The sequence below is a fragment of the Ananas comosus genome, linkage group 15 (assembly GCF_001540865.1).
Source record: "Ananas comosus cultivar F153 linkage group 15, ASM154086v1, whole genome shotgun sequence".
Taxonomy (NCBI): domain Eukaryota; kingdom Viridiplantae; phylum Streptophyta; class Magnoliopsida; order Poales; family Bromeliaceae; genus Ananas; species Ananas comosus.
The window spans coordinates 9,108,266-9,126,839 of NC_033635.1; the positions used below are offsets into that span (position 1 = coordinate 9,108,266).

At 37.7% G+C, this 18,574-nt stretch overlaps 3 protein-coding genes across 4 annotated transcripts; 2 read left to right on the forward strand and 1 right to left on the reverse strand.

The window, feature by feature from the left end:
- Positions 544-4,234, forward strand: LOC109721064. Its single transcript, XM_020248483.1, has 7 exons — positions 544-607; positions 1,223-1,227; positions 1,323-1,389; positions 1,600-1,701; positions 2,580-2,672; positions 3,126-3,236; positions 4,125-4,234. The coding sequence occupies exons 1-7, from the start codon at positions 544-546 to the stop codon at positions 4,232-4,234; spliced, it is 552 nt and encodes a 183-aa protein (XP_020104072.1).
- LOC109721065 (calmodulin-like) lies at positions 4,698-5,317 on the forward strand. Its single transcript, XM_020248484.1, has 3 exons — positions 4,698-4,764; positions 4,898-5,055; positions 5,156-5,317. Exons 1-3 carry the CDS (start codon positions 4,698-4,700, stop codon positions 5,315-5,317), a joined length of 387 nt encoding a protein of 128 aa, XP_020104073.1.
- Positions 8,100-18,195, reverse strand: LOC109721006 (probable serine/threonine-protein kinase PBL21). Of its 2 annotated transcripts, none has more exons than XM_020248397.1 (6): positions 17,523-18,195; positions 17,172-17,432; positions 16,923-17,065; positions 15,282-15,361; positions 15,048-15,195; positions 8,100-8,693 (listed from the first exon to the last, which is right to left on the reverse strand). In XM_020248397.1, the coding sequence occupies exons 1-6, from the start codon at positions 18,079-18,081 to the stop codon at positions 8,343-8,345; spliced, it is 1,542 nt and encodes a 513-aa protein (XP_020103986.1). In that variant the 5' UTR covers positions 18,082-18,195; the 3' UTR covers positions 8,100-8,342. The 2 variants fall into 2 exon arrangements, with proteins under 2 accessions (XP_020103986.1, XP_020103984.1); XM_020248395.1 differs by having other exon boundaries at positions 16,923-17,071; positions 17,523-18,193.

An 18,574-nucleotide genomic window follows, 5' to 3' on the forward strand; every position in this document is an offset into this window, starting at 1 on the left:
GAAATCCCCCTGTCCACTAGTAGGAAGGAATCAACAAAAGGAAAAAAAAAAATTGTTTCCTTCTTCTTTTTTAATACTTTTTTTTTGAAGAATCCAAATAAGCTAGGATTATATTGGATTCTTTCTTTTCTTTTTTTTGAATCTTTCCTTTCTCTATTTCCTTCCTTCTATATTCCCAAATTGAATTTCAAATTTCAAAATTTTTTTACCCCAACACCTGCTACTTTAGATAACTAAAACTCATGAAGAACTATTCACAGGGGATTCAATACTCTATTTGCAACGCAACAAAAAGGACAATAAAATATATTTCAAAGTTAAGACTCTTGATAACCATAATGAAGATATTCATCGTAAAAAGAAATAAGAGCCTATTTTATCATCTCCCTCTGATACCCTCCTCCAGGTAGCTGCATCATCCCCCATCACTATTTTCCTTTTACCCTCACATTCTTGATCATTCTTTTGAGATAAACCAAAATTTTCTGTTGAATTAATTAATTTAGATTTCGTGACTCATCGGCGACAAATACGGTGAAGTATATGACGAACGACAAGCATGATGAACTTAAAAAGGCCTTTGCATTCTTCGACCTCGATACGGATGGTGCAATACATGCACCGTTCAATCTACCTCCTAAAACATTTCTTCAATTCTGTTTAAAACCTCTTAATGTTCTATGTAGGATTTATGTTTAAATTTGTTTAAACATTTTATTTGTTCTATGTAGGATTAATCAATGATAAACAACTAGCGAATGTTGTCCGATTTATCAGGCGTGACCCTACCAACGACGAGCTACAATCATTAGCTAATAGAATTAGTGGAGAAAAATTGAAAAAAGTTTAGTTTTTCTAAATTTTTGGAAATTATGCTTATCTTATGAAGGTATGGTTTTGATTGCTGGAAAACCATTTTCTTTCCTTGTCTTCTTCTCCTCCTTCTTCTTCTTCACCTCCCTCTTCTTCTTTTTATTATTGTTCTTATTCTTATTTTTCTTCTTCTTCTTCTTCTTTTTCTTCTTCTCTTTCTTCTTCTTCTTCTTCTTATTTGTTCTATGTAGGATAAATCAATGATAAACAACATGCGAATGTTGTCCAATTTCTCAGACATAGCCCTACCAACGATGAGCTGCAATCATTAGCTAATAGAATTTGTGGAGAAAATTGGAAAATGATTAGTTTTTCAAAATTTTTGAAAAGTATTGCTCATCTTATGAAGGTATGGTATTGATTGCTGGAAATCCATTTTCTTTCTTTTTCTCCTCCTCCTCATTATTATTGTTTTGATTCTGCTTCTTCTTTATTTCCTACTACTTCAGATAACTGACACTCATGAGGAGCTCTTCAAGGGGGATTCAATACTCTGCTTGCAATGCAACATGAAAGGTAATAAAAAATATTTCAAGGTTAAGAGTCTTGAAAACCATAACGATGATGTTCATCAAAAAATAAAAAAAGAGCCCATTTAACTATCTCTCTTTGATACCCTCCTCTAGGTAGCTGGATCATTCTCGACCATCATTTTCCTTTTACACTCATATTCTTGATCATTCTTTTGAGATAAACGAAATTTTTCTGCTGAATTAATTTATTTAGAATTCATGGACTTATCGGCGACAAATACGGTGAAGTATATGACCAACGACGAGCATGATGAACTCGAAAAGACCTTTGCATTCTTCGACCTCCATACGGAGGGTGCGTTATATGCACCCTTCAATTTATCTTCTAAAATATTTCTTCAATTCTGTTTAAAACCTCTTATTGTTCTATGTAGGATTATTTTTGAAATTTGTTTAAATATTTTCTTGTTCTATGTAGAATTAATCAATAATACGAATGTTGTCCGATTTCCCGGACATAGCCCAACCGACAAAGAGCTGCAATCATTAGCCAATAGAATTTGTGGAGAAAATTAGAAAAAGATTAGTTTTTTTCTAAATTTTTGAAAATTATATCTCATCTTATGAAGATATGATTTTGATTGTTAGAAATCCTTTTTTTTTTTCCTTTTTGCTTCTTCTTCTCCTCCTTCTTTTTCTTCTTATTATTATCGTTCTTCTTCTTCTTCGTTTCCTGCTACTTCAGATAACTGACACTCATGAGAAGCTCTTCAATGGGGATTCAATACTCTATTTGCAATGTAACGAGAAGGACAATAAAAAATATTTCAAGGTTAAGAGTCTTGAACGCCATAACGAAGATGTTCACCGCAAAAAGAAAAAAGAGCTTATTTAACCATCTCTCTCTGATACCCTCCTCCACGTAGCTGGATCATCCCGCACCACCATTCTCCTTTTACCCTCATATTCTTAATCATTCTTTTGAGATAAACCAAAATTTTCTACTAAATTAATTTCGTGACTCATCGGCGATAGATACGACGAAGTGTATGACGAACGACGAGCATGATGAACTCGAAAAGGCCTTTGCATTCTTCGACCTCGATACGGATGGTGCAGTACATGCAATAAATTTATCTTCTAAAAATATTTATTCAATTCTGTTTAAACCTTTTATTGTTCTACGCAGGATTAATCTTTAAGTTTGTTTAAACATTTATTTGTTCTATGTAGATTTAATCGATGATAAACAACTTGTGAATATTGTCCGATTTCTCAGACATAGCCCCACCGACGACGAGCTGCAATCATCAGCCAATAGAATTGGTGGAGAAATTGGAAAAAGATTAGTTTTTCTAAATTTTTGAAAATTATGACTCATCTTCATATATGATTTTGATTGCAGGAAATCCATTTTCTTTCTTTTTCTTCTTCTCCTCTTTCTTATTATTGTCCTTATTCTTCTTCTTCTTCTTCTTCTTCTACTTCTTCGTTTCCTGCTACTTCAAATAACTAACACTCATGAGGAGCTCTCCAAAGAGGGGATTCAATACTCTGCTTGCAATGCAACAAGAAGGGCAATAAAAATTATTTCAAGGTTAATAGTCTTGAAAACTATAACGAAGATGTTCAACACAAAAATAAAAGAAGAGCCCATTTAACCATCTCTCTCTGAGACACTCCTCCAGGTAGCTATATCATCCCCCACCACACTTCTACTTTTACACTCATATTGTTGATCATACTTTTGAGATAAATCAAAATTTTCTGCTGAATTAGTTTATTTAGAATTCGTGGACTTATCGGCGACAAATACGGTGAAGTATATGACCAAGGACGAGCATGATGAACTCGAAAAGGCCTTTGCACTCTTCGACCTCCATACGGATGGTGCAATATATGCACCCTTCAATTTATCTTCTAAAATATTTCTTCAATTTTGTTTAAAACCTCTTATTGTTCTATGTAAGATTATTTTTGAAATTTGTTTAAATATTTTCTTTGTTCTATGTTGAATTAATCAATAATAAACAACTTGCGAATGTTGCCTGATTTCCCAGACATAGCCCAATCGATGAAGAGCTGCAATCATTAGCCAAAAGAATTTGTGGAGAAAATTGAAAAAAGATTAGTTTTTTAAAATTTTTGAAAATTATGGCTCTATCTTATGAAGATATGATTTTGATTGCTGGGAATCCATTTTTTTTTCTTTTTCTTATTCTCCTCCTCCTTATTATTATTGTTGTTGTTCTTCTTCTTCTTTGTTTCCTACTACTTCAAATAACTGACACTCATGAGAAGCTTTTCAATGGGGATTCAATACTCTATTTGCAATGCAACGACAAGGGCAATAAAAAATATTTCAAGGTTAAGAGTCTTGAAAGCCACAACGAAGATGTTCACCGCAAAAAAACGAAGAACCTATTTAACCATCTCTCTCTGATACCCGCCTCCACGTAGCTGGATCATCCCACACCATCATTCTCCTTTTACCCTCATATTCTTAATCATTCTTTTGAGATAAACCAAAATTTTCTGCTGAATTAATTAATTTAGATTTCGTGATTCATCGGCGAGATCTACGGTGAAGTATATGACGAACGACGAACATGATGAACTCGAAAAGGCCTTTGCATTCTTCGACCTCAATACAGATGGTGCAGTACATGCAATGAATTTATCTTCTAAAATATTTATTCATTTCTATTTAAAACCTTTTATTATTATATGTTGGATTAATCTTTAAATTTGTTTAAACATTTTATTTGTTCTATGTAGGTTTAATCGATGATAAACAACTTGCGAATATTGTCCGATTTCTCAGACATAGCTCCATCGACGACAAGCTGCAATCATTAGCTAATATAATTGGTGGAGAAAATACGTAAAAGATTAGTTTTTCTATACTTTTGAAAAGTATGGCTCATATTATGAAGGTATGGTTTTGATTGAAGGAAATCCATTTTCTATCTTTTTCTTCTTCTCCTCCTTCATCTTCTTATTATTGTCCTTATTCTTCTTCTTCTTCTTCTTCCTCATTCTTGCTACTTCAGATAACTAACACTTATGAGGAGCTCTTCCAAGGGGATTCAATGCTCTGCTTGCAATGCAACAAGAAGGGCAATAAAAAATATTTCAATGTTACTTGTCTTGAAAACCATAACGAAGATGTTCAACGCAAAAATGAAAGAAGAGCCTATTTAACCATCTCTCTTTGATACACTCCTCCAGGAAGCTGGATCATCCCGCACCACCATTCTACACTCATATTGTTGATCATACTTTTGAGATATACCAAAATTTTTTGTTGAATTAATTACTTTAGAATTTGTGGACTCATCGGTGACAAATATGGCGAAGTATATGACAAACGACGAGCATGATGAACTCGAAAAGGCCTTTGCATTCTTCAACCTCGGTACGGATGGTGTAGTATATGCACCCTTCAATTTATCTTCTAAAATATTTCTTCAATTCTATTTAAAACCTCTTATTGTTCTTTGTAGGATTAATCTCAAATTTTGTTTTAATATTTTATTTGTTCTATGTAGAATTAATCGATGATAAACAACTTGCGAATGTTGTCCGATTTCTCGGACATAGCCCCACCGACGACGAGCTACAATCATTAGCCAATAGAATTGGTGGAGAAAATTGGAAAAAGTTTAGTTTTTCTAAATTTTTGGAATTTATAGCTCCTCTTATGAAAGTATGGTTTTGATTACAGAAAATCTATTTTCCTTCTTTTTCTTCTTCTCCTCCTTCTTCTTCTTGTTCTTATTCTTCTTCTTCATTTCCTGCTACTTCAGATAACAAAAACTCATGAGGAGCTCTTCAAGGGGGATTCAATACTCTGCTTGCAATGCAACAAGGGCAATAAAAAATATGTCAAGGCTAAGAGTCTTGAAAGCCATAGCGAAGATGTTCAACGTAAAAAGAAAGAAGAGATCTCTTTTGATACCCTCTTCTAGGTAGCTGGATCATCCCCCACCACCATTCTCCTTTTACACTCATATTCTTAATCATTCTTTTGGGATAAACGACAATTTTCTGCTGAATTAATTAATTTAGAATTCATAAAATTATCGGTGACAAATATGGCGAAGTATATGACAGATGGCGAGCATGGTGAACTGGAAAAGGCCTTTGCATTTTTCGACCTAGGTATGGATGGTGCAGTATATGCACCCTTCAATTTATCTTCTAAAATATTTCTTCAATTCTGTTTAAAACCTCTTATTGTTCTATGTTGGATTAATCTTGAAATTTATTTAAACATTTTATTCGTTCTATGTAGAATTAATCGATGATAAACAACTTGCAAATGTCATCTGATTTCTTGAACATAGCCCCACCGATGAAGAGTTGCAATAATTAGCCAATAGAATTTGTGGAGAAAATTGAAAAAATATTAGTTTTTGTAAATTTTTAGAAATTATGGCTCATCTTATAAAGATATGATTTTGTTTGCTGGAAATCTATTTTCTTTCTTTTTCTTCTTCTCCTCCTTCTTCTCTTATTATTATTATTATTATTATTATTATTATTATTATTATTATTCTTTGTTTCCTGCTACTTCAGATAACTGACACTCATGAGAAGCTCTTCAATGGGGATTCAATACTCTGCTTGCAATGCAAAAATAAGGGCAATAAAAAATATTTCAAGGTTAAGAGTCTTGAAAGCCATAACGAAGGTTCACCGCGAAAAGAAAGAAAAGCCCATTTAACCATCTCTCTCTAATACCTTCTCCAGGTAGCTAGATCATCCCCACCACCATTCTCCTTTTATCTTCATATTCTTGATCATTCTTTTGAGATAAACCAAAATTTTCTGCTGAATTAATTAATTTTGAATTTGTGGACTCTTCGGCGACAAATACGACAAAGTATATGACGAACAACGAAAATGATGAACTTGAAAAGGCCTTTTATTCTTCGACCTCAATATGGATTATGCATTATATTCACCCTTCAATTTATCTTCTAAAATCTTTCTTCAATTCAGTTTAAATCCTCTTATTGTTCTATGTAGGATTAATCTTGAAATTTATTTAAACATTTTATTTGTTCTATGTAGGATTAGTCGATGATAAACAACTTGCGAATGTTGTCCAATTTCTCAGATATAGCCCCAACGACGATAAGCTGCAATCATTAGCTAATAGAATTTTTGGAGAAAACTAGAAAAAGATTAGTTTTTATAGATTTTTGGAAATTATGGCTCATCTTTTGAAGGTATGGTTTTGATTGCTGGAAATCCATTTTCTTTCTTTTTCTTCTTGTCCTCCTTTTAATTATTATTATTGTTCTTCTTCTTCTTCGTTTCTTGGTACTTCATATAACTGACACTCATGAGGAGATCTTTAAAGGGGATTCAACACTCTACTTGTAATGCAACAAGAAGGGCAATAAGAAATATTTGAAGGTTAAAAGTCTTGAAAGCCATAACGAAAATGTTCATCGCAAAAAGAGGAACATGTGCAAACTCTGTAGCAACGCCTTTGCGTCCAAGATAGTGCTAGAGTTCCACGAAATCAAGTATCATTGAATGTGAAGTTGGTACCCCTGCAGATTAGGAATGACTTGTTCTCTTGAAGAGATAAAAGTTCCTTTCTATTTTGCTTCATTTTTCTTTTAAACCTCCCTTTGGGAGTGAAACTTAGGAGGGATTTGAATACAATCCATAGATTGGATTAGAAGGGGGCAATCGTCACCGTCTTGAGCTGCTCAGTCCTATCCATTGGATTTCACTTAAGCCAGATGCATCTTGGCCGATCAAGTTCCCTAACCGCCTTAACCGTGAGTGTCTCTGCATTATTTCTTTCTCCTTTGGTAATGACCCAATAGTCCCATATTGAGTGGGAAACTTGTAGCGCCCCAATAGTTCCACATCGGGTGAGAAACTAATTCTGATTAGAATATATGAGACCTACATGCTAGTAATAGTAACTAGGCTTAAGCATTTTGTGTTGATGGTTTGGGCCCAACGAGTTATTGTTACTAGCGGGTCAGGTCGTTACAATTGGTATCAGAGTCGAATACTAGCCGAAAGTGTGAGAGCTAAGTGCTATGCAGGGCAAAGTGCTACACCAACGGGTTTGGTGGGAGTCACCTCTTGAACCCGTAGGAGCCACCACTAGAATCTCACATCGCCTAGTAATTCTGGTCCTGGTCTGTTTGTCTGTTATCTGGTCTAGACCCGACGAGGATGTCAGGGTCTAAACAGGGGAAGTTTATAATGCCTCAATAGTCCCACATCGGGTGGAAAACTAATTCTGATTAGAATATATGAGACCTACACGCTAATAATAATAACTGGGCTTAAACATTTTAGGCCAGTGGTTTGGGTCTAACGAGTTATTGTTGCTAGCGGATCGGGTCGTTACACCTTTATTACAGCATTGCCATTCATCCTAACTATAGAAAAGGGTCAGCTACTGTAATTATATGTAGAAAACTTTAGCATCAAGTGATGCTTATCAATTGATGAGAATGCTCTACTCCTGAAGTTATACATACCAAGTTGACAGCACAGATATGTTACATTAAATTTGGCTAACGCTGGACCGGTATGTGTGATAACACAACTAAACAGTAAGTCAATGCAAGGCCCTGGATGAACGCATCCAACAGAAACACAGAAGTCCGTGATCTCGGATTGTTCGCTCTCACATTACACACTGCCTAAGTGAAGCAAGATTATTTCACTACATATTTCACTGTGACCCCAGAATGCAAGTTAATAACTCTCTTAAAAGACAAACTGAATACTTTACAACATTTTCCATTATACTTAGGAGAACATAATATATAGAAACTATCAAAATGATCATTCAAAAAGAAAGGCTTGCATAGAAGTCCACATTTTTCACAAAAAAAAAGCTGTATATTACATGTATACACATCAATTGTTTTTCACTGAGATACAATCAAGACTAACACGGAAATGAGGGAGTTCCTCAATATTAGTGCGATGGCGATTCGCGAAATGAATTCATCGGCTGTATATATCATCATCTTCTGAGTCAGAAACCCCCAGCATAGCAAGGGCTAAGTGACTTTTCACATCAGACATCTCCAGTAGACCGTGCAGCCTAGTACTACCATATCCAACAAAGCAACCATGGCCCATAAAGATGGGCCAGTCGCCACCACAATTGCCTTGACCTTGCAATATTGCAATCACTTGATCAATGCTTGGTCTTCCGGAATCCTCACAGCTTAAGCAAGCAGTGGCCGCATGAACCATCCGACTCATCTCATTTGATGAATTTGAGTCGAGCTTTATCCTTGGGTCAAGCAATTTCTCCATGGCTCCTTCGCCTTGCTGCAAAAGCGGCCTAGCCTGTCAATAAGGGAAAAATCAGTCTATAGTAGTGAAAAGGAAAAAAATGACATTAGAACTGACGATTCATACTACAGAGCTAGTCAAGCAAGTAGGTTAGCCCTTAATGTATTATTTGTGGAAGATTGGGAATCATCTTTTAAGTTGTAATGCTGTTTCATGACATTAAAGGTGAAACTTTTTCCAAGTACAGAAAAAGAATGTAAAACATGGTGAAAACTTGGGTGCTGTAGAAACACTGACACTCTCCATACAATGGTGTACTAGAAGATGAAACTTCTTTCTGAATGAAATCATTGCAAGTTTAGCATCTAATCCAAATCAAGACAACTATCAGTGAAAGGGGCTTCTTTCAGCGGCTGGAATCCTCTCTCTTCTGAGAGGTAATCATTGTTCAGTGGGAATGTCAGACCCTTGCAACATCCTCCACCATTCCAGAATTCTCAAAAAGAAAAGCAAACAGATTATTTTTTAAAAAAATCAACAAACACAAGCGGAGACACATTCTACGATGCGGTAATCAAATTGCCTGACAGGATAAATAACTTGATGGCCTTTATAGTTCTCCAACTTTTTGGGCATGACTAGTAGCATGACCATTTTGCAAGGAGCCTTCATTTTGTGAACACTTGAGATAAACCTTTTGATTTCACTTAGGAAGTGTTTGGATTAACGCAATCATCATTCTAGTGAGAGTAGAAACATAGGTTATTCCACCAACCACAATACTTCTGAAAAGATCCACCAGCTATTTCTAGCATTCCTTGCCAACAATTTCCCTTGGGAATGGTCCAAAGTCACCTTTTGGGGAAAGAACCAAACAGTATTCCATAACTAGGCAGCAGCTCAGACCAATATTTTCTCTCTTGCTGTACTTTATTTACAAGCACATTACAATTCCATCAATCCAAGCATCCCCTTATGGGATGCAGAAAATACTGCCCTCTAGTTAGCTAGATCACCAATTCAGATGCAGGCTAAAGGGTTCCATAATCTACTTCAGAAACGTCAGACCGTAAATTAAGATCACTAATCAGAAAGGATGCATAGTTCTTCATTGTTTTGCCAAGCTTGGAGCGCACAACCAATGGCTACCCAATAAGATAATTGTACATTATTCAAGTATTGACTTGTAAGACTGATAGCAAAGCAAATGCAAGAAAGGACGTTTGCACAATTGAGACAATCAACAACACTAGAATATGGGACCTTAAAGAATTTTGCTTCTCTTCCACATTTTAAGAGCACTTTTCTTCAACAGAAAGGACAAAACTAAATCCCACATGAACACAGGGATGTGACATATCTAATGGAACACATTCAATCTAAAAAGCTTAAACCTGGTTCGAGCCCACTAGTATGCATAAACCTTTTTAGGTCTAGGCCCATCAGCATATATATCAACCCTTTACTCTTTTATTAATTATCAGAGATGGGTGTATTCACATGTGTACTCTTAACAATCTCTGCCCTTCACATATGAACCAATCAACTCCCCTTTGAACTCTTTTTTTTTTTTTTGAACTCTCTAAGGCTCTAAGCACTGCATCGTTTTTTGTTTTTTTTTATTGCACTCTCTAAACATTGCACCGAGTCACTTTTCGGCTCTTTATTACATCACGCCCTTCCACGTTCTTGTTTTAAACGAGTTACCGCGAACCCACTCATCTGAGTCCATACGCTTTTAACCAGCACTACTCAGGAAATCATCCGAGCCCAAATGCCAGACTTGGGGGCCTAATTCTTTTGAGTGCATCAAACCATCATCTCGCGTTTATCTGAGTCCATGCGTTACCTGCTTTTCGGCTCTTTATTACATCACGCCTTTCCACGTTCTTGTTTTAAACGAGTCACCGCGAACCCACTCATCTGAGTCCATGCGCTTTTAACCAGCACTACTCGGGAAATCATCCGAGCCCAAATGCCAGACTTGCGGGCCTAATTCTTTTGAGTGCATCAAACCATCATATCGCGTTTATCTGAGCCCATGCGTTACCTCATGCTTCTCAGGCCCAATTCTTTTGAATTCACTAAACCATCATATAGCATTACTATGACCGCTCGTCGCAAACCTGTCGTAAAGAACAAATCGCACCACACCAAGTAGATGAGTAGCTAGAATCATCAAAACATCAGCTCCTATACCCACTTGTTAGGGAGTTCTGGACGCAGCCCAAGCCCACATGAGCCCAATGATGTGATATATCTAATGGAAACATGAAAAAATGAAAGTATATATCTATTCTTTACTCTCTTATTAATTATTTGATGTGGGACTATTCACATATGATGATGTTAAATCTTAACAGTTAACACATATAACAAAATACAGAAGATTATTTTTTCTAAACAGACCATTCCTCTCATGCCTTATTGAGCAAAGAAGTTCCCACCATGTCCTGGAGACGTACTAGATTTAGATATCCCACACTTTGTAATGCCTCCTCATGATTTTGACTTAAACCTTGTGAATTGTCTTGCTTTTTGCTAGTCAATATTCTATCTTCTGCTTTTAAACAATTTCATTGCCAAAAACTTCAGTTCATATAAAATAACAAACTCCAATACACCATATCATTCCCATTCAACTTGTTTCTCACCTAAAATCTTCCTCATAATGTCTTCAAGGGAAGACCTGCATACTTCTTGACATAAGCTAGACTGGTCTGCTCATCTGCATAAAGAAAGTTGTGCTGCCAACCAAAATACTTAAATGCATTCTCCACAATGAATTCTCCTATGAATTCTTCTCATTAGATTGACTCCATTGGTCAAATTCAATAAGATGATTGTCAAAATCATTTGCTAAATAGTTGATCTACAATTGATGGGCGATATTCTTTATCAGTCGAAGGATAATCTTCACAGGATTGATTTCTGCTAAAGTATAAGATTGCTCTGCAATCCCTTTTAATCACAATTATACCCAATCTTCATTAGGGAGTAAGTCTAGACAGCATAGAAGTTTCTTACGCCGGGCTGCCTTTTTCTTTTTTAGGTAAGGAACTATTTTCTACTTGGTTAATTACTTAAAATCAAGGGATGATGTATAATATACCCTTCAAAACTTCAAAAATATCAAATATACCCCTGGTTGACCAAAATGCCCTTATTGATTGCCAAAAACTCCTTCAAATATCCCTCAAACCCCAGGATTTTACTAATGGGATTTGAGGTTTAGAAGGGTGTTTTGCGAATAGAAGGGTAAATTTAAAATTTTTTAATAGTAGAGGGGCATATAAGCAAGAGCCCTTAAAATTAACTAGGGATGCAAAAGGATCAGGTCTTATTGCTAGGCGAGAAAGTTGTAGCTCAAACAGCAACATCAAAATTTTAGACAAAAGTCCAGCCCAACCATTTGTTCAGATCCCAACCATGATCTAGGTCCAGTTTTGTTACATAGGTTAGGCCACTCTATAGTTTTATGAGATCATCTGATCAACATGATCTAGATCCCAACCATTTGTTCAGTTTGGGTTGGGGACAGACGGTTAGACGTTGCAAACAAAAATGGCCACGTCGTCCCGCGCAGAAGCATTATTGCTGGCATGCTACACTGACCCTTATACCATGACACTGAGCCAGCAAAAGCGTATTGATCATGCTGTTGTCATGCAACATCCTACCTTATATTGTCATTGTGTCATGCTGGAAAACAGCTGCTCAGGTCCCAGTAGGTTTTAGATTGTAGGATTAGACAAGAAGGTGAAGAAGAGAAGGGTGTCACTCTATTGGGAATCGGTTTACTAAAACATGCCTGAAACTTACCATACAACTCTGCTGGAAACCCTAGCAAGATCCAGCAGTGGAAACCATGGAAGATGAGAGGTAAAATCTAACTTCCAGCATCATCATTGGAAACATCATGCAAAGCTTCAATTCCCACAAGTAGATGCCCTATTCTCATAAGGGTGCTGTTGGGCAGTCGGACAAACTGCCAGTTTCTAAGCAACATGAAGTTTCTACGCACACAAAGGCCAAGCCGGAAAAAATCATGCCAATAACAAGTTAATCCGTGGTCGAGAATACAAAATCCTCTGCTCTTGAAAATAGTTTAACTTTGTTGAGCTAAAGACAAGCTTGGAAACAAAATGTTGAAAAGAAATCAATTACTAAAGACAAATTTGTTGACCAAAGACCAAACCTGAAAAGAAAATAATTAAAAGATGAATCCATTACTAGAGACAAAATATAAGGTAATTAGTTGCAATATAAGACAAATTATTGCAAATTAGGGTAGTAGCTTGTCCCTGGATGTATTAGAACTACGTACTTGATCCATTGGTTAGCCTATTGACATATATGTCCTCAGTTCATTTCCGTATCTAACTCTCCGTAAAAGACATTCCTAAACTACTAGCCTGTGCAGTAATGTGGCTTAAAAAGAGATTCCTAAGAAAGCAAGGTGCTTACATTGACTTTCCTTCCTGGCTTGCTGTATATTTCACATATGCCTGAGGAGAGGGAGCCAGCGAGTCTGTTTCGCCAAACTGCTCTAACCTAGACTGTGGAAAGCAGTAGAAAAACTGCTTCAATATTGAGGTTCGACATGTATTGATCCTAAGACTTCAACCTCTGCTTTCAAAGAGACCTTATGCAAGATGGAGTACAAGACCCTACCTTTTGTTCGCTTCAAAATATGATTTATAATTATTTAGAAAGCTTTTGAATTTCTAAAAACTTTGAAATATATTTTGAATATTTTTTGATTTTTTTATGAATTTTTGAAATAAAAAAAGAATTATGAAAATTACAAAACTAAAGAAAAATAGAAGAAAATTTAGAAAAATAAAAAAAGAAAAAATAGAAAAGATCATCGAGACTCACTCCTAAACCGAACTCACTTCGAAATCGGACTCACTCTAGAGTGATGCATTCATGACAGAAAAAAAAATAAAAATAAAAATTGCTTGTGCACCAAAACTCCGATTCATCTTTTATTAATTTATTAGTATCATCATCACAAAATGAAGCTCTATGTCTTACTTATATTATCCTAAGCCTTAACTACGGATAACCAACTTCAGATTTAATCTTATCTTAAATAACTAATTAAAACAATTTTATCTAGATATTAACTAAAAAATACAATTATACAAAGCTAAAAATAAATGCAAATAAAATCAAATAAGCAGATAGCTAAAAATCCTTATTTAACTAACTAAAAGATACGATCAACTAATCTAATATAATTTAAAAGACGATGAACTTAATTGGTTTAACCCGATCAACTAGATTGGGCCTAGTCAAGTCTGTATCAAGACCACCGCCGTAGCACTGTAGCAATAACAGCTACAAAATGCAAAGAGGAACCTCAGTAATAACAGCAAGATAGACAGGGACCCCATGTATTAGCTTCTCCTAAAGTATCAAGGCCATCGCTGCCAACAACCAGGAGAGAGACCAACCTTATGCTCTCCCACAATCTCATAGCTAGCAACTTTGTTCATCACTATGGCCTAGCTTACGGCGACCTACTTATCCTCTGACTCTGCACTTGAAAGTCTCCACCAATGCCTCGCCATGGGCTTCCAATTCCTCAATGACATCATTCCTCAATCAATTACTTCCACTTCAATGGCAATCAAGCCATCCAAAAGAACTTTGAGTGTGCAGATCGCGTTCCACATCATCGACCTCAACACTCTGCAAAGCCTGAAATGGCCAAGGTTGTTTCATATATAGACCTTATGGCCGACAGTAAGGCTCACGAGGCCGGGTTCATTGATGGAAGCATATAAGGCAATGGGGAAGTGGCTTTACAACTTTGTTATCACACTCAGGCTGCGCTTTGTGCTCTTTGAGTTTTTCCTGTGATGGTAGTGCAAAAGCTCTGCCACTTGCTCAGAAAAGTCACCTACCAGCTCCAACATGGTCTGACTCCACCGGGCTAACCTCAACTTCTTCCTTCACCTTACAAACTGAGGAAATAAAATGCAAACTACAGTGTTCCCCCCAGTACAAAATAATTTTTATGTTAAGTTATAAATCCACAAGATCATATTAGCAAACTTTAACATGTAACATGTTGGCATCCCTGTAAAAGAATTATATCACAATGGTAAAGAAAATTAAGAACTACACTTCCCTCTTTGCATTGAACCTACTGTCATGATGAACTTAAGAGTTGATTATTATGTTGCTGAGCGCCTTTAAGTGCAATGGCAAATTAAACAATTGTTACACTACTCTTGTAGTCAGTCTCAAGTGTTGGCTGCAAAGACTCCAGTCATTGTTTGAGAAAAGAAAGTAAAATAGAGTAATAGAACAGAAACACATACTCAGCCAAATGTGCATCATATAGGGCTATTTTGAAATGAAAGAGAGCGCTAAGCTGTAATTTTCAGTTCTTACCCATAAGACCAAGTTTTCATCTCCTTGAGGCCTGCTCTGATCAATTGCCTTTCTCCCAGTAATTAGTTCCAACAGAACCACCCCAAATGCATAAACATCAGTTTTATCCGACAGTTTCCCATGTTGGAAATACTCAGGAGCCAGATAGCTAAATAAGCAACAACAATAAGAACATATTCAACAAATGGATCACTGCAAAAGAAAAGCTATGTGTTAAATTACTTTTGATATTACCCAAATGTTCCTTTGACAGACTTGCAAAGGAAAGGCAGAGAAGTCCCACGAGCCCATGTAGCGAATCCAAAATCACATAGCTGTTAACAAAATTAAATCAGTCCAACCAGATGATTTAATATCTATTAATGAAATACTATTTATGTGGTCCAAGTACCCATCATTTCCAAACTTTCTTTCTCACTCCCTTTAATCTTAGAGACGTAAAACTACGGCTTGATTTTAGTGTATAAATTACTATATAACTAGGGTAGTAAAAGAAACTGATCATGGCGTAATCCTATTGTTCTATGGACATCTATTTTAGAGAAGTACGAAGCAAGCATTTTACAAAGAAGTGTGATTTTAGGTGTTGAGTACACTACTCACAACTATTATTTCGATAAGTCCACTGCTATAAAGATAATCCTTTGACTTTGGAATGTAATTAGATCCTCAACAGTTTGTATTCAAACAAGTTAGTTTCTATTCTTACCAAATATCTTAATCTCAGCTAATATGTTTATATCCCCAACATCCAGCAATGCACGTCCACCCATACGGATATAACTAGTGAAAATTCAGATTTTGTTGCTTAATGTGCTAGCTCTCGCATGCTATGGACTGCCATTGGTCATAATTATGAAGGGAAAATGCTTTCAGCAAAGATACTAAAAAAATTAGGTATGAATCAAGTAACAACCTAAGTACCAAATTCCAGAACTAAATAGCAGTTCAGGAAAAATCAGAACTGTTTGCCCAAAACAATTTGCACTTAGTCCGCTGACCAAAGCAAATATCACACAAGGTTTTAAGCGCCCATTAGCATAGGCCGTACCCACCGTACCAACAAGATATCAGCATGATACGACTCCCGTATCGATGGTACTGCTTAACATCCTCTTTTGTTTGAAATTAGCTGGTTTTCTCTGTAATAACCCAACCCACTAGCACTAATAACTCTTTGGGCCTAAACCACTGATACAAAATATTTAAGCCTAGTTATTAGTTCTAGTATGTCAATCACATATAAGCCCATCATACTCTTCCACAATATCCAATGTGAGACCAATGGATTTCCTATGTTTTAGGTCTTGACGCCCTTGTCAATCCATTCGCACACACAGCCCAAGATCACCTGGCGATGTAAGACTCACCTCACACACTTCCGACTAGTAAACTGACTCTAATATCAACTATAATTATCCAGCCAACTAGCATTTATAACTTGTTACTTGGGCCCAAACCACTAACCCAAAATATTTAAACTCAATTATTTGCAAGTGTGTCAATCACATATAAGCCCATCACACTCCCATATTATTCGATGTGGGACTATCAGGATGTCACAATCTCAATAATTTGATAAAGATATGTAATAAACAATTAGAATATAGTGGTGCCAAAGAAAATAAATATTTTTATATCATATATAGTGTGTAGGGGCACAAGTATTTTTGTGATCGGCCCAAATCAACACGACACGACATGCCCAGTGTCGTGTTATGCCATACCAGCAAGTTCTCGACGCGACCCTAAGTCACGATGCTAATATCAAGTTAATCATGACATATGCAACTTTTTTTTCCTTGTTAACATGCACTATGAATATCAGAAGCAATCAAAAGGAGAGAGATCGAAAAGAGAAGAAAAAACTCGCACTTTGGGGCTTTTCTTGGAGGAGAGGAGAATGTTGGAGGACTTGATGTCTCGGTGGATCACGCACTTTTCGGTGCCGTAGTGCAGGTACTCCACAGCCCGCGCCGCCCCCACCGCCACCTTGTACCTCGCCGTCCAAGGCAACACTTTCCCTACATACTACTAATTAGCACTAATTTGACGAAAAAATTAACTAAGCATTCGCAATTCTAAGTGATAAAGAACGTGGTTACAAAAGGAGAGGACTAGTACGAGAGTGGTGGAGATGGCGATCGAGGCTACCGCCGGAAACGAACTTGTAAACAAGAAAGAGGCCGGCCTTATCGATGCAGAAGCCGATCAGGGGGACGATATTGGGGTTGCAGAGGGAGCTCGCGATCATCAGCTCCCGGCAGAAAGCCTTGGTGCTCTCCCTGCCCTCCCCCTCCACCCTCTTTATCGCCACCGCCCTCCTCCGCACTCCGACCCTCCCCCTGTACACTCTGCTCAGTGGGCCCCTGCCCAGCTCCCTCCCTAACAAATAATATCACAGTTTCCACTTGATTCAATAATTACATATTAACAGTTTCCGTAGTTGGAGTAATCGAAATCAAGAATTTGGACCTGCAGAGAGGCCATGAGTGGCGGAATGTATCTCGGCGTAGCTGAACCGCACCGCCCGCGAGGCGATCGGAGAGATGCTCCTCTCGAGAAAATCCAATCTCTGCCACTGCAGAGCCTCCGGCGCAGACGGAGGCGGGGCAGCGGCCCCCTGCCTGTCATCATCATCCTCCAGACTGACGAGCAGCAGCACCGCCGAGGCGACACCGGCGGCGGCGGCGGCGCCGCCCGCAGCCTCCACAGCCGCGGGGGGCGGGGGCGAGCCGCGGAAGCTGAGGCGGAAGGAGGAGTGCACGGAATGCAGCTCGGCGGCCCCGTCCCCCGCCGCGGCGTCGGCGAGCAGCCACGACCTGTTCTCGGCGTCGCAGCGTCCGCGGCCGTCGTCACTCCCGCCCGTCTGGCGCCTCCCTCTCCGCCGCAACGCGGCAAGACTGGACACCATTTTCTTGCAAGGAATTATCCCGTCAGAGCTGCCGCCCCTTCGCCGGTTCCGGCCGTCTCTGCGGGCAATGTAGCAGCCGCCGCCACCGCCGCCGCCGCTGCTGCTGTAGGAGGAGCCCATGAGGCTCCCAGCTCAAGCCCAAAGAGAGAGAGAGAGAGAGAGAGAGCGAAGAAGCAGGATGCGAGCATAAATATAAATAAATAAATAAATATATAATAAAGCGTTAAAGGGCGATTAATGAGCTCGACAATGTAGGGGCACTTTAATTTTATTGTGTTAGCTTTGCTTGTGGGTGGGGTGTGTTGTTTTGCCTTTGGCCGCTTTTGCTTTTCAGGGTTAAAAGGCGTGTTGGAGTGAAAATTCTGATTTACCAACAAGAGAGAAATGGAGAAGTGTGGCAGGTGGATAATAGCGGACTAATTCGGTTAGTTGGCCTGATCGGGACAGTTGATTATACTATAAAACTATCGTCGGTGTACTAAGTTGAAAGATGCTGTATGTACGCTAAAATAGAGTCGACATAATATTCAAGTTTTACCAACTTTTTATTAGAGTTTTAGTTTAAAAAAATCTATAAAATTATTGAAAGTATATTGAAGTTTAAATGGATGAA